Source organism: Leiobunum rupestre, chromosome 3 (genome assembly GCF_980474605.1).
Source record: "Leiobunum rupestre chromosome 3, qqLeiRupe1.1.hap1, whole genome shotgun sequence".
NCBI lineage: Eukaryota > Metazoa > Arthropoda > Arachnida > Opiliones > Sclerosomatidae > Leiobunum > Leiobunum rupestre.
This window is the reverse complement of record NC_143386.1, coordinates 47,294,144-47,317,223: the sequence shown is the minus strand read 5'-3', so window position 1 is coordinate 47,317,223 and position 23,080 is coordinate 47,294,144. Positions and strand designations below refer to the sequence as shown.

At 32.9% G+C, this 23,080-nt stretch overlaps 3 protein-coding genes across 3 annotated transcripts; all 3 read right to left on the bottom strand.

Moving 5' to 3' along the window:
* Window positions 1–4,204: 4,204 nt before the first annotated feature.
* LOC149952403 (uncharacterized) lies at window positions 4,205–8,460 on the bottom strand. Its single transcript, XM_090170160.1, has 5 exons — window positions 8,207–8,460; window positions 7,512–8,137; window positions 5,979–6,062; window positions 5,119–5,241; window positions 4,205–4,694 (listed from the first exon to the last, which is right to left on the bottom strand). The coding sequence occupies exons 1-5, from the start codon at window positions 8,257–8,259 to the stop codon at window positions 4,501–4,503; spliced, it is 1,080 nt and encodes a 359-aa protein (XP_090026286.1). The 5' UTR covers window positions 8,260–8,460; the 3' UTR covers window positions 4,205–4,500.
* Window positions 8,461–8,552: 92 nt separating this feature from the next.
* LOC149952402 (uncharacterized) lies at window positions 8,553–10,838 on the bottom strand. The gene is made up of 4 exons (XM_090168478.1): window positions 10,615–10,838; window positions 9,921–9,992; window positions 9,085–9,220; window positions 8,553–8,929 (listed from the first exon to the last, which is right to left on the bottom strand). Exons 1-4 carry the CDS (start codon window positions 10,808–10,810, stop codon window positions 8,650–8,652), a joined length of 684 nt encoding a protein of 227 aa, XP_090024604.1. The 5' UTR covers window positions 10,811–10,838; the 3' UTR covers window positions 8,553–8,649.
* Window positions 10,839–11,874: 1,036 nt separating this feature from the next.
* LOC149952401 (uncharacterized) lies at window positions 11,875–22,219 on the bottom strand. Its single transcript, XM_090169712.1, has 8 exons — window positions 22,155–22,219; window positions 18,409–18,586; window positions 16,929–17,031; window positions 15,375–15,494; window positions 15,016–15,151; window positions 14,081–14,203; window positions 11,986–12,017; window positions 11,875–11,937 (listed from the first exon to the last, which is right to left on the bottom strand). Exons 2-8 carry the CDS (start codon window positions 18,582–18,584, stop codon window positions 11,875–11,877), a joined length of 753 nt encoding a protein of 250 aa, XP_090025838.1. The 5' UTR covers window positions 18,585–18,586; window positions 22,155–22,219.
* Between the last annotated feature and the right edge of the window lie 861 nt (window positions 22,220–23,080).

Below are 23,080 nucleotides of genomic sequence, written 5' to 3'. Positions count from 1 at the left end.
ACCACTCCGCCACCCCATTTGCAAGATGGACTTCGTTGATGTAAATTGAGAAAAGTAGGGAGCCCAGGATACTTCCCTGAGGTACTCCATACCTGGTAGATAGGCTTGTAGATGAGTGGTTGCCGATATCAACCTTTTGCGTTCTGCCTCTGAGATACGTATTGAACCACGAAAGAGCGTCATCAGAGAGGTCCAATAGTTTAAGGTCTTTTAATAGGATTGAATGATCGACAGTGTCGAACGCTTTCTATGAATACCACAGCCTAGAGATTATGGTTTATAGTAGGAAGACGGCACAAGTGATTGTGGAGTGGCCAGGTCAAAAGCCGGATTGGTATTTGTACAAGTATTTGTTTGTAGTTAGGTACGGTATTAGCTGGTCATGCGCAGCCCATTCCAGGGTCTTAGAAGCACAAGGTGGGATTGCAATCGGTCAGTAGTTGTCTGGATTAGTGGGGTCCCCACTTTTGTAGATAGGGATAACACGTCCACATTTCCATTCTTCAGGGTAAGTAGAAGTAGAGAAAGAGTGATTTATAATGGTTTGTAGGTATGGTGCAAGGACAGGGCCTTTAGGATTTTAGGTTGAATCAGGTCAGGGCCAGGGGCCTTCTTTGAGCAAATACGTTTTAATAGCTTTACCATTGAAGGCAGGTCTATTTCAGAAAAAGATAATCTTTCTGTCAAAAGATAACGCTTAGTAGTCGATCTGATAGAGACGCAATTAAAATTAGCATTTAGACATTTTATTAGTTTTGAAAAGTTTGAATTTAGAGAAAGGCAGTGCTTTTATATCGGATGGAAGAAATATTGAAATAATATTTTCAATAAGATGAGTTGTAAGTAAGTTAGTATATAGTGTCCCCTACGAAAACCATTTTGGTACAAATTGATATTACAATTATTATCGATGCAGGGCCGGATTAAGACCTTGTGGGGCCCTAGGCCCAAGCTAATTCTGTGGCCCCCTTTCAGTGGCGAGCGATACAATTTCAACGTAGACTTTGTGGATATTTTAGTGACGTTAATAAATGATTGCTTAACATGGTATCAAAAAATGTGGACACATACCAAAATTACGCCAAGAAAAAAAAATGTGAAAAGTAAATGATGAAATTTTTGTACTTTTATTTTTTTCGTAACCTCCTGGTGCCCCTTGGGTAATCCGGCCCTGTATCTAAGAAATCAGTCAAAGGCAGATAACTCAAAAGACAGAAATTTGTCGATAATTATCTGGATCCTTTTCTTCCCCTTTCTTATAAAGAGGAACCACTTTCGCAGTCTTTATAGTAAGTCCGGAAAAGTGGAAGTTTTGATAGAATAATTGATAATATTACACAAAGGTTGAGCTATTTAATTTTTAATGAATTCCGCATCCACTCCTGTGGCTTTTGAAAGACAAATTTTATCCATATACTTTTTAATGGTACCAATATTAACAAACTAGATTAAATTGAATTCCACTAGTATTTCTAACTTCGTAATATTTTTCTTTGAAGCTTTCCCATGATATATAATTGATAAGAAACACCCTCATACTCCAGAACAATATTCCGGTTCTTCTTCTTTTTTCCTTTTATACTTTCATTTTTTAAACTATATGTTTCTGTCGAATTTTTGGTCATCGCAAATCTTTTAGCAAAGAAATTTGCTTTAGCCTTCCTTACTTCATTTACAACCGAAATATTCTGAAGTTTTCAATATGATAAGCACCATTTGGACCGGAGATTCTTCTTGAATGAAGATTACATTACGTATAGCAATCAAATACAAAATATCCGAAGTTATCCATGGCGTCATATTTCTATGCACCCGTCTTTTTATCAATGGGGCAAAAATATCCAGGGCATTCAAGATCAAAGAACCAAGTTTTTGGCATGATGATGTAGAAACATCAGTGGCGAAAAGCAAACCATTTGTAATAATGTTCTCACAAACATTTAATGTAAAACGAAAAATATCAAACTTATGATAACGTCTGGTAGTTACAAAGTGTGTTTTAGATTTGGAGCATTTATGCTTTCGAAAACAAATAATTAGGTTGTGGTCCAAAAAAACAATATTATGATTTTCATGTGAAATAATATATGATGGATGGGTAGTATAAATATGATTAATTAGAGTATTTGATTTTGGCCGAGTAACTTTAGTTACGATTTGATGTAAATCTTCCAAGATTTCTTTCAGACATTTCGTGGCAGAAGAAAAACTTTTAGTTAAAAGATTACAATTAAAATCACCAAGTAAAATTAGCTCGTAGTGATTTAGAAGGATCTGATCAATGATCATTTTTAGATTTGACATTCTTTTGTAATCTCTGTCCGGGCTACAGTAAAAACAGCTAATTTATGCCTTTAAAGGAAATATCAACCCATATCGAGTCATCATCTTCATTTTGATCATTAATAGAGAGTGGAAGATCAAGGTAGTAATAGATAAGTATGCCCCCACCTCTATCTTATCTTTTCGATATGAGCCAAATCCTGGAATGTTTATCAAGGAATCAGGTTTGTATCTACATAATCGAGTTTCAGAAATACACAGAATATTTAATTTGTGCTTATTTATCAATAATTCGACCTCAGTTAGATATGGAAGTAAACTGCAAACATTTAAATGAGCAATATGGAGCCCCTTACTAGAAACAAGCATAGGAATGTTTTTAAGTAGTGGACTAATTTCAAGAGTAGGATTAAAATAATTACTCGGTTCGTTTAGTCAAACTTCATCTACGGCTATAGATGGTTTCCTGTTTCCCCGATGTCTTTGAATGTTATAGGGATATGGCCAATTTGTTTGGTCAAGGATTTCATCATCTTGGTTTAGTAACGAATCTATTATAAAAGACAATTTCCAATTTGATCTCTGAGTTCCAGCAGAGATCGTTATAAAAAAGTGGGCGCTTTCGCTAGATTTCTCTGAATGGATATTTCATTTCCATTCTGATTTTTTTTGTAATATTATGACTTGATAAATGCATCCTAGGAAACTGGAATTTTTGATATTTTAACCCCATAAAACTTCTATAAATAAATTATTTAATCCTATAATTATCCTATAATTTTGGAATTTTTATAATATAATTTCAATGTATTTTGAGGGCTTTTGGTTAGGAGCTCTGTTATTCCACATTTTCTTCCACCGACTGCACTTACTTTAATCAGATGTCGCCTATGAGCATTCAATGCGTTTACTTCAACCAATAATATTTCAGAAAACAAGAAAGTGCCGGTATAGTTAGTTTTGGTAATATTTGAGATGGTACAAAAAGACTTCATTGCGGCTGTCTAGTCAGCCTTACCCAAAGGTCCGAGAAAGCAATTCAATAAAGGTTCCCTTGTTCAGAATTACTTTTTCTGTATTAGAAATGCAAAACATTTTAGACAATAAGATTAAAAGGGAAAAAGTAGTGGGGGTGATGCGCCCGCTACCCCCCATGGGTGCCCCTGGATATATACTAAAACTTCTGTTACTAAAAACCAAGAGATATACTCATATGGCTCGACATATATAAAAATACGATTTCAAGAATACAATAAAGTGAGATGAGTCCATCTGCTATTTCAAATCTAAGGTCTAGATTTCCAAGATCGTATGCCAAGGAAATTTATTTATTTTGATAAATTTTACCATTTTCATGGGTAATTACTAAATCTTTGTGGCTGTCCACCTGAAAATATCAAGAAAATTTGGGTAAAAAGAAACCTTGAGAAATCAGGGAAACATTTTGTCGTAAGTTGTACGTGCCCTGTATTAAGATCTTTAAGGAACTTTCAAGAAAGACCTAGTTGATTTCAAATACGCCATTCAGTCATAACTTTGGCTTCAAAACGAGTTCCTACTGAATAACATATTTTAAATTGACTAGAGGGTTCCCTGAAAGTCCCTTTAATTGGATAGGACTTTTGAATCTTGAACTAATCTAACATACTGTAATCATTTAGAAGTGCATATTTTACATATGAAACGGAACAAAATGAAATGTAGGTTGGCAGATATACAAGATGAACAAAACGTGGCTTAACCAAAGTTGTTTTTAAAAGTCAAAAACTAAGAAACACTCATGCATGTTTGATAAATATATATTTTTTTATTCTAGTTTATCTTTTCATATAGAAACATTGAATTTAAAACTTAAAACTGAAGTATTTAGGAGTAAAAAGGTTTAGCTGTTTGCTATATATATTTAAATTAAGAAACGAGATTAAGTGACAGGGTTTTTATGTGTGCACTGATCTACCCTTTTGTAGCAGGTGGAAGGAGTCGTAGTGATAGATACAAACATTGTACTTTTTGTCGGATCTTTCTGCAGTTTCACAGTACTGGGTCTGACTTTTGAAACCCATTTGTGTAAATTTTTTTTAACATAACTGCTTATTAACTGATTTAAAATTTTTAAAAACCAAAAGGTACGTTGCTCTAGCTGTGGTAGATCGTTTTAAGGTATAATCATAATAAAAATGTGTCATACTTATGTTTAATTAATTTAACATGCCACTGCTAATCACTAGCAGATAATTTCTTTCTATTATATAACCATAGGTACAAGGCACAGTGCTTCATAAACTTTTCTTGGGTCATATATGACAAAAAATGTTTAATTTTTTGTAAACTTGCATTTACTTGCTCATTCACTTGAGTATTCAGGGATACAAATTCAGTACACTCCGATAAATTGTAACCCACAGAGCAGCCTAAGGAATAATAAAAATTTAGTTGGTATCACCAGACTATATCGAACCGGCTAGGGACAAGGATATGAGCTTCATATAGCGGACATCATATAGAGTTTAATACTGAAACAACACTTCATTGTTCAAAACACATTTTTAGTGTGTTGAGCACTTTTGGTGTTACAGTGTATGAAACCCAAATTTAGACCTTTTAGTCGCTATTTCCCAAAATTATAATCTCATTCATTTGTCCAGCCTTTCAGTTTTAACAATAAAGAGTGAGAGAAGGGAGAGAAAAGCTTTGACCATATAGTTATTATAAAAAAAACTAAAATTAGTATGTAGAGAGAGGAGCAGGCAACAAGCGTAGATTTAAGGTAAATCAGTGCTGCAGACGCTGCAGTGGATTTTATTACTTTCTTTAAAACATTTGGTCAAAACTTACCAACATGGTTTTTCCAATGCAGTCTGTCTATTAAAAATCTGGTATCTTTGAATTGCATAGGGCTCCTGTTCAATGAAAATGCATGCAGCTTGCACGCATGGTCATACACCACCACATCTGGAGCTAATAATAACCAAATAAAAAAAGTGCAAAAATACAACCAGAGTCAAACAGTATCCAGGGTATAGATAAAACAACTACGTATATAGGGACACCTAGTGGCAAAGTTTACATAGTGCATCCATTTTTATTTTTAACAGATCCCGTGTGCTGCCTTTGGGCACTGAAATTGTGGAGTCACTTTTAAAATAAGGATTAATTAATTCTATTGATATATATAGTTTTTTATCTATGATCTACGGTCTAGCTATTGAAAAAAATAATTAAAAGGAGTTTTCAGAGTATTATTTAATTTTTCAGGAGAACAAAATTGTTTTTGGTGATTGGAAAGGCAATTTTTGTTTAAATCTTTCAAACCGTTTCCGAGTGGCAATAAAATATCTAAACCTAAACATTAAATAATTTTCCATCCTGTTTTTTTTTTGCTTGATCATGCATTACTAACTGAAAATCTGGAAATTTCTGGAGGTGTTGTTGGTAGATATAATAAAATTGTTTTGTGCTTTCAATACAACGCCGAGTAATTTTAATGTAAAAAAAAACGTATCAATGGTTTTTAAAGTAAATTTAAATTTACATAGACTTAAAGAGACATGCCCCTTACTGCCTGAAATTTCACTACATAGTTGTGGTTCACATTTTTACAATGGAAGCTGGCCGCAATGCTTTACAGCCATGCAGTCAATTTACAGTGAGACAGAAAAGAAAATAACATTGTAGTTACAAATAAATTAAAGTACCTTTTTGGAATCTAGTTGTTAATATTGTAAAAGGTACATCTACCGATTCTGCTAAGGCCATTATTTGGTATCCATAACAAACACCTAGAAATGATTGAAACTAATTAGCATGTTATACAAGTCATATCATACATCATAAGACTATAATATTGTCCACCTAAGCAAAGGTCTAGCACAACAGTCCCCTTGTTACCAGCATTGTCTATGCAATAAATTAAGCAGATCTAATTGGGATAGGTGCACCATCTTCATGAAATAAAATTTTCTATTCCAGATGTATTCTGTTACCGGGTTAGTTTGAGACTGATAAGTACCATAAAACAGGTTTAAGTCTCAAATATTAAAATAACAACCTTCAGAATGAGAACTATTATCAATGTAATGTACCGATTCAATAATTTATCACTAGTTTGCAAAGGTATACTTTTAACGTTGGAAGCATTTCAATTTTCAATAACACGACTACTCTGCTTAAAAACAGGTGAGTGCTGAATTTTTTTTGCATCGCATATTACTGGGATTATACACAGCGGACAAATGTGCATTCATTAAGCATTGTGCGAAATACTTTTGGGAAATGCCTAGTTGATGACTACACCACTAGGAGGTAGATAATACCTAGCACTTATTATTATTATTATTATTATTGAGTGGGGTGGCAAGCCAAAACACTTCGACCTAAGGTCCATTGTGCATCCCCAAACTGGGTGACCTAAATAAGTCCTATTGCCGACACAAAGTTTAAAATCTGCCTGGCCGAGATGTAAGAGACGTCATACGTCTCCAACCAATGCATACCCAAATGCTCAAACCTCTGGGCTGCATAGTAATCGCAGCTACAGAGTACATGTGAGGCAGTTTCCTCCTCAGCTAGACAAGCTCTGCAAACCGGGTCATCACTGACCCCAATGAGAGTTAAATGTCTGTTTAGATGGCAGTGGCCTGTAAGTAGGCCAATAACGATCCTAATACTAGCCCTAGGGAGCGAGAGTAATTCTCTGGCTCTCTCCCTAGAAGGGCCAAGAGTAAACTCTTTGGCCTGCCTTTGACCTTCAATCTCAGACCATTGTCTGAGTTGACGATCTGACATAAACTTGGAGATCAAGCCGCGCACAAGTCCCCGGCCCTTTCGTTCCCCAGATGCCCCTTAAGCCCAGGAACCCAACAAAGTTGAACTTTATTGTGCAACCCTAGAGCACAGAGGAGATCTAAGCAGCTAAGAACCAGTTTAGAAAGAATACTATACTGGCTCAGAGCTCTAAGAGCGGCCTGGCTATCCGAATAAATCACCAGACCACAGCTGCATAAGACAGGATAGGTCTGATGATCATGGTGTACAGCCAGTACACAGCTCTGGGGCTTAGGCCCCAGGTCTTGCTAACTGTACTTCTGGTTCTCCAAAATAACATTTTGCCCTTCTTGACTATATAGTCAAGGTGTGGCTTCCACACTTAATAAATGCTTAGACCTTTCCTTAGGCTTATGCATATTTCTAACCCGATCATTTTAAAAAACAAAAATTAATTAACTAACCATGGCCACAATAAAGCGTGAAAACCCCTGGCAAAAGCTTTGGATGTTTATTGAATTTTTTTTCACAACCTTCGGATCGTCTGGTGTGTTTATCAGCTTCATAATATCCTCGTTCCCTAACTTTGGGCAACGATGGGAAAAAAGATAAACTATCTTCATATTCACGAGCTGGTTCCGTCGAAGTCTGAACAATTTGGTTAGAACTTTGAAAGGGGGCACCGGAAAATTTTAATATTAACTGCAATATACTACTCATATTATCGGGAAAATTTTCACCTGGTACATCAATTATTATTTTATATAATAGAGGGCATTTTAACATTAAATAGGACATAGCGGTTATATTTTTTTTAATGGGTTCTCCTGAAATTGATTGGTTTAAAATTTCAATTAATGGGGCAAAAAAAGGAATTGAGGCACAAATTGGTGAAGTTAGAGATAAAGTTTGAAGCAGGTTTGAGTAAATGGGGGGACAGCAAATATTTTCAGGATTGACAATTGCTACAATAAAATCTTTAACAATTTTTCCCTCTTCAAAGATTTCCAGGCTAGATAGAAGTTTAGCGTATTCCTCTTGAGATATTTTATTTGAGTTGGTAGATAAAGAAAAGTTCGACAGCAATTTCCTGGTTTTTGACGATTTTATAATAACTCGGTCTGTAAACCTAGTATAAAATTATAAAAAGTGAAATTACATAAAAGTCAAAGTCACAAAGAACCAGTCACCACTGTAGGGGAAAGAAACCATAAATGTACATAGATTATGTAACAAAAAAAAGATGTGAAAGTAAAAGAGTTAAAAGCATACCATTAATTTTGCTATAGATTATGTAAGTCATGCACTTGCTGCGAGGCGAGTGCTCATTATGATGTTAGTGCCTTTTGTATATGAACCTCACTTTAATAATTAACATATACACTCAAGGAATAATCGAAGTACGAACAAAAAAATTTAGGAAATTAGTAGAAATAAAAGGAAATTATAGGAACTACGCCAGCAGAAACAGAATTAATAAAATACAAGAAGTCAGCCTAAAAAGAAATTAGCTATATAGATACATATGCATACATACATACATATTGTGAGATCAATGACGGCTTTCATTTTCTATACTATTCTAGAGAAAGGAAAAACAACTTATCTTTCTTGAGGTTTTGTCACTTTTTGATTTTGGGTTGATAGAAACTCTTCCCATCTCAACATTTTTTTTTGGAAACACACAGATGTGCCGTCGCAAAGGATAATGTTTGGCTGGTCTAAACATTTGTCACATTTAAAACCGGTGGTGAAATCTATATCAATTAAATCTAAAAATGCATCCCATGCATATCGATATTTTTGATACGATATATTTTCTGTGTGTCCATGAAGCTTGAGAAAACGGCAATATATCGCATGTGAGGAGTAAAGGGCCAGTCTAGGTCAAAGTACAGATTATTTTACTTTAGTATTTCATAACCAACTGGAATATTCGGAATACTTTTTACAAGAAAGATTAGGTTTAGGTTAAGTGGCACCCCCAAAATTCATTAATAACGAGGTATACACCAAGTTCAAGCTGTTTAAACTTACTTTCCACATTCAAACTCATCCAAATAATGACGCAATACCAGGTGACTAATAAGGAATGTTCCCATATTTAATACGGCATAATCACTACCGTCAAATATGTGATTAAAGTTGCATTTAGAACAAGTAAAAGATGGAACTAAAAAAAAACATGTATTCAAGAGAAAATTCAAATTATTTTAGAGGGCAACAAAAGTGGTGTTGAATTTGGTGAGGAAGACTAGTAAGCAAAGAGGGTTTATCACTTGTTTTCAACTACGCTTTGGAGCTAGAAGAATCTTGCACGGCACCAGAGTGGTCCTCATTTGAAATATATAATTATTATAGTCCAAGAATTAACGTTAACAGTACCCTGTTAACTTGCATCACATTCAAAATTTAAAACCAGCTTTGTCTTTCCACAGCTAACACACGCTGTGTCATACAATGGCTAGCTGTGACAGGTTTTCGCCCTACACCCCAGGCAGATAATATCTTCCAAAGAGATTTAAGGGAGAGGCTATAGTTGCGACTGAATATTCTCAGTTAACGTTAATTCATTCTTGCTATAATGTTTTAAGAGCTGGCAAATACAAACACAATACAACCTCTAGATATTATTGCAATTGCAATTTACGGTGCCTAATCAAGTCAACTAATAGTCTTGCAGAAAAAAAAGTAAAAGCATTCAAACCAATTTCATTCCCCTTAAAGGGACTTTCAAGAGACTCTCTAGTCAATTTAAAATACGTCATTCGGTCGCCGTTCATTGTGAAGCCGAAGTTACAACTGAATGACGTTTTTCATATTGACTAGGTCTTTCTTGAAAGTCCCTTTAAAGAATGTTATTTTATACATACCATAGCAATTTTTTACCACAGTCAATAAGTAAAGTTTCACTACTTTTCTTCCATAGAAGAATTCGAAACATTCTGTAGAGATAAGAGTTATTTACATAATTAATTCTGTGTAAATTTTTTGAAAAGATTCCATAAAATCATAAGTCTATAATAATCGCCTTTGGATAAAATTGTTAAAGCTTAGTCAAATCGATTAACAACAGATTTCAATCGTGGAACGGAATGTTGTAAGTTCAAATCCCAGCCCAGACGCAGCAGTAAATTTATCATTTTAATTTTTTTAAAGTTACATAAAACTTATTTTTTTGATAAAAAAATTATTATATTTATGTACATTAAAATGTGTTCAAAAATCTTATCAGTTCTCTCTAATTACAATTTTTGTTTCTTTAATAAAAATGTTCAGTCCTGCCGTCCAGGATTCGAACCCACACAATTCCTTTGAAGAAGATCTTATACATTATATGACTACAATGTGCAACGGGATATGTAGACACCTGCTGAAGTATTGATAAACTTATCTTCAGAGCTGATTCAATAGTTTATGGGGAATCGTTTGAGACTTTTAACATGGTGGGTATTGGATTTTTCATACATCCCCACAAAAAGGAACATTATAGACTTCTCATAAAATGAGTTGTACAATACAAATATATTCGTAAGGAATAGTAAATATGTAAAGAATTATATATACCATTAAATTCAAAGCCACAATTACAAATGGATGAATGTGGGAAAATGACTATATCATCTTTTTCTATGGCTTCATAAAAGGAAATGCCTTTTCTAAATATTTCTTGGTCACCAACTGTTGGTTTGTATGATATTGACCTAAAAGAAACTGCCTTTCGTCTATAAGTTTCATTTGTACGAATTTCTTGGCTGTCCATTTCGTTTTCAAAAAAGTCAATGCAAACTTCATTTTCATCTTCAATGAGTTTTTTTAAGCAATTCACATGATGGCATGAGTTTTTTGCAAAGCTGCATGTCAAGCATAGTAGTTGATGGTCTTTTATTTTTATGGCAGAAAAACTGTTCTTTTCCATCTCTATACAAATTCCATGGCAAAAAGGTATTTGAAATACTCTTGGGAATGTATCCTAAAAAGATAATTTACTCATAATTACACGAAATAAATGTTTATTCAATAGAATAAAAATGTGATACATCCACCTCGTTAAGTCAAATGACAAAACCATGAGGTTTAGCAATTTGGTAATGTAATTAATCATATTGAAAACCACTAATTTTAAAAAATTAATTAATTAATACCACTATTTTACAGTAAAAACAGATGAATTCTAGAACCACTACGTGCGTAGCCACTCAGTGTCTAATGTCATCCTCAGGCTGATTTTGTTGTTGCAGCACCCCATGGTAACACAAGTTATAATACCTTTCCATTCCTGTGACTTTCCATTTAAATCCATTCCCATATTATCATTCCTGCCTATTTCCATTCCATTCCCATATTATCATTCCTGCCTATTTCCATTTCATTCCCATATTATCATTCCTGCCTATTTCCATTCCATTCCCATATTATCATTCATGCCTATTTCCATTCCATTCCCATATTAAAATTCCTTCCGATTACCATTCCATTCCCAAAACTCCCAAAGCAAATAATTTCGAACATTACAATAACACCAAGAATACACTCAATAACAAAATTCATAAAATAATTATATCTCGGTTGGACAATCACGTAGTGCATTATGTATATAAAATGGGGAAAAATCCATTCCCATCCATTCCTGAGGCGAAAACTTCCATTCCCATTTAAGTTTGGTTTTTCATCCTTTCCATTACCGAAAAATAAATATCAACCCTTTTCCCATTCATTCACGTAAACGGTAAAAAAAAACGTTTCCATGCAGCTGTCTAAAGGTAACCCAAGCAAAAAGGTTGACTTTGTTAACTACACATCTTATCTACAAGAAAACACAGAAACTTAAACATTTGATTTGTTGCTTTCTAAATATTTCGTACAATTAACTAAATTTATGCCAGATATCTAAAACAAGCAAAATTTAACTAAACCAATAATTAAATTTGAAATTACCTCAATAGCTGCTTCACTTAAATCATGGTCACCTAATGAAAAATAAATCTTTAGTTTGAGCAACCCTGTCGAGTAGTTAAAAGAAAGAAATCATGCAATATGTACATAGTTAAATATATACAGATAGACATCCAAATAGATACGAAACCAGCTGTAAAAATCTCTGTTGACCATATTTCGTTGATAAAATACAACTTTCTTATGGAAGAATTTCACATGCTTGTCTAATGGCAAAAGTAACATAATAATAATAAGTATGACACATCCTTTTCTCCCAAAGCTTAACTATTTAATGATAGTCTGTCTCGGCAATGACCATTTAAATCAGTAAATCCAGATCTTCCTGTGAGTTGAATCTCAACACATTTTAAACACAATTTTTGTTTCTGAAGGTAGTTTTGTTCAAATTTGAGACCTAAACGCGTTTTTGCTCGTATATAATGCCATAAAAATCAAATTTCTGGTTTAGAATCTGCAACCACCCTATGACAGACTATAATTAACCAACATTCTTCAGTGTCATACATATGGTTATTGTGTTACTTATGCTAATGAGTATTATGAAAGATCACTATGGGTATCTGCATCAATTTATCCATATTCAATCATAAGTATAGATCCATAGTCTATAGCCCTGGTACATTACTGTTATATCAAAAGTACCAGAATATATTCTGGACTTATTTGAAAAAAATGTACATCATAAGTACAGTACTCGTGAGAAACTGACTAACTTATCTCTGGCCCCTAAGGTCAATAAATTCAGTAAGCAAAATCTGAGTGTCTCTGGGGTAAAATATTGGAATGAACTGCCCAGAGATTTAAAAAATAGTCAATCATTAGGGAGTTTTCGTCAGAATGCTAAAGACTACGTAATTGGACAATTTTATCATTTTTGGTATAACTCTTAGATTTAATTTAATTTTAATGTAATGGATCCCTCTGTAAAAAAGTTTTTTTTAACTTGGTAGGATTTATCCAATAAAAGCTTATTTTATTATTATTATTATTATTAAAAAAGGGGTTGAACCACATCACAAATCTCAGTCAATTTTAAAATAACAGAAAGGGTAAGTGGTAATTTCCAGGCTGTGACAGCCAGTTTTATTGTCAACAAGTTGGAATCATTAACCAGAGATATATAACTTTACAAAATTTACTGTTTCTAATTTATAAAGTGTTATGCTTTATAATTCTCCTACTTTGGTTTTATATGTTTTAGTTTGGGCATTTATTTGGCAGTTGACCTATAAAGCAAGGTTCGATGAGCATGTGATACCGAAAAGCCAATACAAGTATTTTTAGCAACGCCTTTAAATTAGGGGGAAATGTTGGTTACTCAACATGTTTCAATTTTGATGCTAGTGACATCTTATGGTACTATAGCCTCGAAACAAGAAGCCAACACTTGTTTAAGGTACAAAACTAGCTACAATGAATAAATGTTGCCTAAGAGGGGTTATTTCGATTTTTGAAAACTTAATTTAAAATAATTGGGGTGAAAAGTAGTTCAATAAAACCTACAAGGTGTTTCAGTTCCAAAAACAATTCTGCTCTATATAACTGTCAATATTAATCATACCAAAATCTATTATTGAAATCTATTACAGGGTGATCAGGGGAATGCTTTGAAAAATATATGAAAAATAGATGGAAATTATAGGAAAATATAGAAGTAAAAACAATGGTATGTTCTACTACTTTACTCTATTGGCTGATGCGAAATTATGTGACAAAAAAATTTCATATTTAAATAACCATGGTTATTTAAATATGAAATTTTTTTGTCACATAATTTCGCATCAGCCAATTGAGTAAAGTAGTAGAAATGTAATGTTATGTAGTTGGTGGTGTCAACTAAAAGAATTTATAGGACAACATTGGAAATATAGGAAGTCTGCACCCTGCTATTACATTTACTTTTGACGAATATTCAGGTGAAATTTAATTCCTTCAATAACATAAGTTAACAAGTCACATATTGAAGAACTAGTTTTTGTATAATGTAGATTAAACAGTTCCAGTCACTATCTTTATAGCAACTGAGAAAACATAATAGGTTACATGCATGTAGATCTTATGTATGTTCACTTACCAATATTTGTATCAGACAATGATAAAAAATCACTAGGGTCCAAGCCTTCTGTTTTCAAAAACATCAATACGAATTGTTCCGCAGCTGAAGCATGTATACAATAGCACACTTGATTTACAAATTCTAAAAATGTAAGGCGTACATTTAAGAGTGCTCATTAATATAGTGATATTAATTATAATCTTAGGTCCTAGTATTTTTGTAAATTTGCGGTTAGTCTTGTTATTTTTTAGAACATTTTTATTTCAATGTGCTTTTTATGAATATCAAAATAGATCGGCAATTAGATATAATTTTAGGAAATTAAATTACATCAAGAGCACTTCAAGTTTGAAACTACTTGAGATATTGAGTTTCAGAGGTGTAGATTTAGGTTTAAGTTCTTGGTTCAAATTATAAATTTAAAAATGATAAATACATTTTTACAAAGGGGCAATCATAATTTGTAGGTTTGCCAACAATCACACAAACTATCAATCAATTAACCAAAAATCGTTAAAACTTTAGTAAATTATATAAATTATATTTCAGGTAATTGGTTCACTATGTACCCTCGAAAAACGTTCAACAGTCCAACTAGCATGTTTCAAGTTTCAAGTTTATTTACCCAGAAAAAGAAAAGTGTTCATCACACCAGGCTTAAGCAGTATTTCAGTCATAATATGACAGTGGGATATAAATTTATCCCGCAGTATGAAGTATTTCTTAGGATTAAAATAATACCAAAACCAACTTTGATGAAAAGGGGTTCATGAAAGGAGAACAATTGCCTGATTAACCTTCCCCTGCAAGCGCCCATGGATAAATCATCAAATTAAATGCTTATTATGTGAAGAATAGCTCCCACCCTGTGAAAATGAGCAGTTTCAAATCTTATCAAACAAAAATAAATGTTAATCTTGTGCTAAAACATGTATGAGGAACTTAATTGTTACCTGAAAATGAACAGTTTGGCTCTGAAGAAGTGCCAAAAATCAGCTGATCTTCTTTGTTCATACACGAACACTGCAGTACTAACATGCAACCATCTGTAAACCTTTTTGGAACTACTTGTATGAAAACTGGAGTTTCCTAATATATAAAGTTTTTAATTAACATGAAAATTTGAAAATGATTTTCCTCTTTAATTTTCAAAATAAAAAGCAAGATAAGCATATTTATTAGAAAGAAACGTAACTTTTAAGAATAAAAATAGATTTATTGGAACATCTTATAAGTGTACAACTTCTTTACATAATAAATAAAAGTGCGGCATGTTAATTGATTAAAAATGAAGAAACATTTTTAAACGTACTTTTAAAGTTCTTAGTTTTTTATCAAAATCTAACAAAATAAACCAATTATGTTCATTTGAACATGGCATCATTGCATTGTTTTGCGAAATTTCCAATTTGTAGGCTGTTACATCATCAACCTAAAACCAAATAAGATTATATTAATTCGTTATTAAAATTATGTATGCGTGGGATGAAAGATTTTTTTTAACTCTCTTTGATCATGGCAGCAATGGTAAGTGCAACTTCCATGTTAACATGTTTTCAATCAGTGACTGAATAATAGCTCTACGTTCAACAATAGTGGGGAAGGAGATATAGATGACCAGCTCTGCTCTTAAACTATTTTATAATCTAGTAGGTGGAATAAAAGAAACTGAATGCAGTGGATACAGTAGGAAATCTACCCAGGGAATTGGGGGTGGGGGGGGGCGCTTAGGGGCCAACTACTCTAGTACCAAGTTATAAGAGCACTTCTTGGGTCATTTAATGGTAAGTCATTGATTACTCTAACAATTTAGTGACATGTATAATAAGAATAATTAGCTAGGCTAATACCCTAGGTACCACCACAGGCCCAAGTGAGCTTGTGACTTTTAATGCCTTATTTACCAGTGGCTGGGTTACAATGTGTAGGAGGGTTGTGACATGCCCTTCCTGCCACGCAAGCTAGCCGACAGCTCCCTACAATTGCTAAATTATTACTGTTAACTTCAGCAAGTTTTTATGGGAAGGGGAAACCATAGTACTTGGGGTAAAACCCCTTCAACGCACAAGGAGTGGTTCCCATGTTTTCACCTAGTGTCACAAACTAGCATCGAACCCGGGCTCCTACTATTGCGAGGCAAGAGTGCTAACCACTCTGCTACCCCACCTAATAATAATAAAAATAATAAGCTACTTCATAACCTGCATTGCAACAGGTCAGAGGCCCTTTCACAGCAATACAGGATAATTATAATGTCACATAGGAAGGGGGGGGGGGCACAGTAGTGCACAAGGTGCATTTTTTTCTTGTTTGCCATAATGTTTATTAGTTAATTGTTTCTATCTTGATTTTTCTTTAGACGAATCCAGCATTCACCAAAAGTGTACCAATTATTTTATAGTAAGCTATAAGTAATGCCTGTTTCAGCAGCATAGGATCTTCAAAGGGTTTTCTTCCTATAAGTTGCTCACCAATAATACTAGATAAAACCCTTAAATTTGCTAAACCATCATCCAAATAATTTCTATATAATTAATAATAATAATAATAATAATAATAATAATGCGCTTCATAAAGAACATGGATGCTATTGGTTATTTTATTACATTATCTTTTAAGTGTTTTTTTCATTAAACAGTAATTATTTTCAGAAATAATAATAACAGTGGCATAGCCAGCAACCGGTCAAGGGGAGGGGGTTGATGTATGTGAATGTTAAGAGGGGGGTCAAGAAGGGGTGAAAATTTAGTACAGTCAAAGGTAGGCACAGGGTTGGTGTTCAAACCTCCCTTGTCTACGCCACTGTGTAGGAATGTGGTTGGAGTTGGCCTAAGAAATTGATAAAAGTAAATTTGAATTTTCTTACATATAATACTTCACTGTTATCAGAACATGGTTGAATAATTTCTTGATTCAATGCATCAACTCTCTCATCCATATCCATTCCATGTTCAATATTTGAGTGTAGCCTATAATAATGTGCAAAAGTTATTATTTTAAATAACACAGCCTCAACATAGGGGAAACCGCAAACAATTCTTTCGTGGGAGCTACTTAAACTAAATTAACAAAAATTCCAAGAAATTTGTGCCTAAACAATTCTTCTGCCTCCCCCTTACATGAAACGCATGCACTTTTTCATAAATGTTTTTTTTAATTTCAAACTAATTAAAAATGACTGGCAGAAAGGCAGCTAGTACTGTAAGAAGTGTAACACTGTATCTCCCAAATAGATTTGGTACATACTGTGTTACACTTCTTACTTCTCAGCTATCAGCTAAGCTAATACCTAAGGCACCACCTTAGGCCTAAGTCATCAAGCGACTTTTAAAGCCATTAATTCTGGTGGCCAGGTTGCAATGCGTAGGATAGTGGTGGCAAGCCCTTCATGCCACGCGAGCCAACAGCTCCCTACACTAACTATTACCGCTTAAGAATAGTGAGTAGGATAAATTATTTCAAAAAGTGAATCCATTCAGACCCGTCAAATAAATATGTCACTTAAAAAAAAAGTTTTGAGAACCCAAACATCACAAAAATAAAGCAGCACACAAATACGTTAAGGCGAAACCCTGCAAAAATGGTATATTTTGTCATTTTATAATCCAATTTATAGGTGTTCAAATTAAGGTAGAGTCATTTTGTTTTCTGAAACGTGAAATAAAATATGTGCCTCACTGATTTTTGATTAATTATTATCTCAAACATGGGTGTACCGCTTAAAATTGACATTTTTCCAATTTCATACGGATAACTTTATTAGAAAACTGTATAAGACAGAAGGATGCATGCAATTCGTTTTGTGAAATAGTTATAGACCAGGTTTCACAGTAATTTGATTTTTAAATTTTTAGGGGAATTTGGTTACCGTTTTGTTTTTAGAATCACCTTAAAATTTCCTGTTAAGCTTTCAGCCCTTCTAAAAGCAACCATAGCTAATTTTTTAATTTACAATCCAGATAGTTAGATACCATTACTGCGTGAAACTAAAGAAAAATTAATTTATAAATTGAAACACTGTTGCCATATAGTGCTTTTATTAAATACATAGAAAATTAGGATTTTTTCCCCTCTAATTAAAAATTGCCAGCTTCTTCTGTTTGAGTTTAAAAAATGTATTCTTCCCAATTTCTTAGGCATTCAATTATCACTCACGAAAAAATGGAGGGAAGGATCTTTCATTTTTAGTAGGGACCAACCGTCCTCAAACAAAAACCTTAACCCCGAAAAATGGTCAACCTAGATTTAATTTCTGATTGTCGGGGTCGACGATAAAAGTCAGAGATCTCCATACAAACACTAAGTGAATAATTCTACCTAATTTAGCATATGGTTTTGCACATTACTTTTGTGAAAAAGATGATTGGCTCTGATCTGATGGCACTTTGGTTTTTTTATTTAATCCAGTTCTTTTTACACACTGCTTTTTCCTTGGCATCAAAGATCTATGAGTGTGTTCAGAAACATCCTCACTTTGCGAGGCCATAGCTTTTGAAGGATAAATTTTCCATCGTTTTGACATCTCTGTAATTAAAACAAAAGAATATGAATACTTGAAGTCAAAAGTAATTGTACACTTGTTAATCAAGAATAAATTCATATATTTTGAAGAAATTAGGGATTTTTTTTAAAAATACTGCAAGTGGAATTTAAAAAAAAAAGATTTTCTCCACTTACACAGATTTCTGCTCAATCAGTTTGTCTTAATATAATGTTATTCTAGAAACCATTTTGCTTGGGTATAATAACGGTGAAAATATTTTAAATAGACTATTACACATTAAAATATTTAATATGTCACACACAACATGTTTCAACACGCGCTTGCGTCATCTTCAGGTGTTCAAATGATGTTTTTACAAATGAGCTGCCACCAACACGGGATACAAGCTTTTTAACATAGACAATCTATATAATTTTTAACAAAGAAAGAACTTGGGCCTTCTCCCCTATTAATCGCAAAATTATTTTTCTTAAGTTTCTCGGTTTCCAACGACTTTCGTATATTTAACTTAGCAGAAGTTGTAATTTCTGCTAGAACTTCTACGTCGTCAAAGTCATAGCTATCTTTACATTCTTTAACGTGAAAGTAAAAAATTGTTTTATGGTTTCTCTTCAGACCAACATCAACCTTATGTTCCTTTACTCTGAATCTCAAATTTCTTTTTGTTTGACCAACATACACCATTCTGAAACTACACTGAATTTGAAATATTTTATTGTGTAATAGTCGATTACAAATATTTTTCCATACCTCAAGATGGTTAAATTAATAACTAAGTTATCATAGGAAACTAATCAAGTTATCATAGGAAACTAATCAAGTTATCATAGGAAACTAATCAAGTTATCATAGGAAACTAATCAAGTTATCATAGGAAACTAATCAAGTTATCATAGGAAACTAATCAAGTTATCATAGGAAACTAATCAAGTTATCATAGGAAACTAATCAAGTTATCATAGGAAACTAATCAAGTTATCATAGGAAACTAATCAAGTTATCATAGGAAACTAATCAAGTTATCATAGGAAACTAATCAAGTTATCATAGGAAACTAATCAAGTTATCATAGGAAACTAATCAAGTTATCATAGGAAACTAATCAAGTTATCATAGGAAACTAATCAAGTTATCATAGGAAACTAATCAAGTTATCATAGGAAACTAATCAAGTTGCCATATGAAACTAATTATCATATAAAACTACTAATTAAATTATCGTATAAAACTACTAATTAAATTATCGCATAAAACTACTAATTAAATTATCGCATAAAACTACTAATTAAATTATCGCATAAAACTACTAATTAAATTATCGCATAAAACTACTAATTAAATTATCGCATAAAACTACTAATTAAATTATCGCATAAAACTACTAATTAAATTATCGCATAAAACTACTAATTAAATTATCGCATAAAACTACTAATTAAATTATCGCATAAAACTACTAATTAAATTATCGCATAAAACTACTAATTAAATTATCGCATAAAACTACTAATTAAATTATCGCATAAAACTACTAATTAAATTATCGTATAAAACTACTAATTAAATTATCGCATAAAACTACTAATTAAATTATCGCATAAAACTACTAATTAAATTATCGCATAAAACTACTAATTAAATTATCGCATAAAACTACTAATTAAATTATCGCATAAAACTACTAATTAAATTATCGTATAAAACTACTAATTAAATTATCGTATAAAACTACTAATTAAATTATCGTATAAAACTACTAATTAAATTATCGTATAAAACTACTAATTAAATTATCGCATAAAACTACTAATTAAATTATCGTATAAAACTACTAATTAAATTATCGTACAAAACTACTAATTAAATTATCGTACAAAACTACTAATTAAATTATCGTACAAAACTACTAATTAAATTATCGTATAAAACTACTAATTAAGTTATCGTATAAGTTATCGCACGCCTAAAGCTCTAAAGTATTTTAATTCCGACAAAAGGCGATGCCCATCACGTCAGAGTAAAAGAGAAGGTCAGTTTAGAGCTAGCCTAGATATTTCTGAAGTTCACGTGTGAAGTTTACGCGGTTTGGCCGGTGTTCCGGGAGAGAGTCCCAGTCCTTGATGGAGGAGAGAACAAATGCATGCTTCCGAAGACTGTTAGGGTGCTGCATTTTCTCTAACCTAACAGTGTTTTTATTTTAAATTCAATACCTTTACCGGAGTTTAAAAACATCATAACTCGGTTTCTAACATTTCCATCAGGTTCCTCTCTAGAGAATGTGCTGTATAAACTACCATAATTTGCTAATTAAGTTATCACGTGAAACTGCTAATTAAGTTATCGCATTAAACTACCAATTAAGTTATCGCATTAAACTACCAATTAAGTTATTGCATTAAACTACCAATTAGGTTATCGCATTAAACTACCAATTAAGTTATCGCATTAAACTACCAATTAAGTTATCGCATTAAACTACCAATTAAGTTATCGCATTAAACTACCAATTAAGTTATCGCATTAAACTACCAATTAAGTTATCACATTAAACTACTAATTAATTTATCTTATTAAACTACTAATTAAGTAATCGCATTAAACTACTAATTAAGTAATCGCATTAAACTACTAATTAAGTAATCGCATTAATCTACTAATTAAGTAATCACATAAGACTACTAATTAAGTAATCGCATAAGACTACTAATTAAGTTATCGAATTAGACTACTAATTAAGTTATCGCATTAGACTACTAATTAAGTTATCGTTCAGTCAAGAAGGTTTAGATTTAGCTCAGGCCATTGGCCGTCGTTGAAAGGACGTCACCGGTGAGCCGCATTCGGTTCAGTTCCTTCTCCAACGAATCGCAATCGCGATTCAGCTGGGCAACGCGGCATCAATTTTAAACACCTTTCCTCCAGGGGCTTCCCTAAAGGATTACCTCTATTCTTTGTAAATATTTACGAAATAAAGTATAAAATAGTTATCACATTTATGTGATAACTTAATTCGTAGTTTAAACTACTAATTGACCGATTTCAAAATTATGTTTTTACACGTGACAGAACCTTTACATTGTAAGGTATAGCAGGTTTTTTTACCTGCTTTTATACCCTAACATGGCGGTGTATTTCCACGCGCAAAATGAATTTTAAGATCCCTTAATTAGGTTATAATATTAAACCATGGTGAAACACTTTTCCTTCATGTTCCTCTCTGGAGAATGCGCTGCATAAACTACCGTAATTTGTTAACCTAGATGTATCTATTTCTGTTAATGAAATATGCTTGATTAATAACCATGTTTTAAAAATAGGGTTTGCAGATAGAATCAAAAGCCGTTTCTAATTTTTACAGACTACTTACTTATCTAGTTCTAGTACCAATTTATATCTTTTAAGCCTTGGTTCACGAACGATTGCTAATTTACTATCGACAACCCGGCCGAGTTCGAGATTAAAATATAATTAATACAAATCATTTTAATTCAAAGTTAATTTTTTAATTAATTATTTAGTATAAATTTATAATTAAGTTTATAATCAAAGATAATAATTAAAACGTAACTAAAATATAAAATAACTTACTTGCGTAAACGGTAGAAGCTCGTGTAGAAGTAAAAGCAGACGCTTGAAAGCTTCCCTAAAAACTCATTTAAAAAGAATACATATATACTAAGTTTGACTTACCCATCCTTACTCTAGCTACTAACTATACTTTTTCATAATCCTGATTATCGAAAGTTTTCTTCGGCTGACATTCCTCCGTAATCGGTGTACAAGCCTGTAGCTTTGACTGTACTAAAATGATTACATAATTGAGTACAGATTTAGCACTACCAAAGGCTGTACTCATTTTCATATTTATGTAATCAGTGTACAGATTTTCAGAGAGTGGTTAGCCCCTCGCATAGCCATAGTTGCCTTTAAAATATCTACTACTTGAAGTTTAAAAAAACCCTTTCTTACTATTCCAGTGCGTTTTTTTTAATAATAAGTAAATAATTTATTGGGCGTGGTAATTGCTCTGTGCAGAGTAAATTTATAATAAAATGCAAATATTAACCTTTCATAGCTTCTATATAGTTGGTTCCATAAGATCCTCATCTAAGTTTTTCGTTATATAGCCGAATGCTGTTAGCAAAGTTCTGGCAACAATGTTCGGCAGGGGGGAAAGCATAGAGTGTAAAGTCGCTCACCTCTCTTTCAAAAATCCGTCGTACGATTTTTTGCCTAAAATGTCCACTAGTCTTGGACGCTTAAGGGCGCTACTATCACCATTCGCCTCGAGCGGCGCGCAATTTAATATTAGGCGTAGAGCGATGCAAAAAGTTATAGTCTATTGGGACTAGGCAGTATGACTTATATAATACGTCACCCATTCTTTTTCCAATTGAAAAAAAATACAATATCAGCATTGCGGGCATAGCCCATAGATATAAGAAATGTATATAAACTTGGAGAAGAGAAGTTTTCTGGAGTGGAAAAGTCGGGCGCCACCTGCGGCTTTGTAA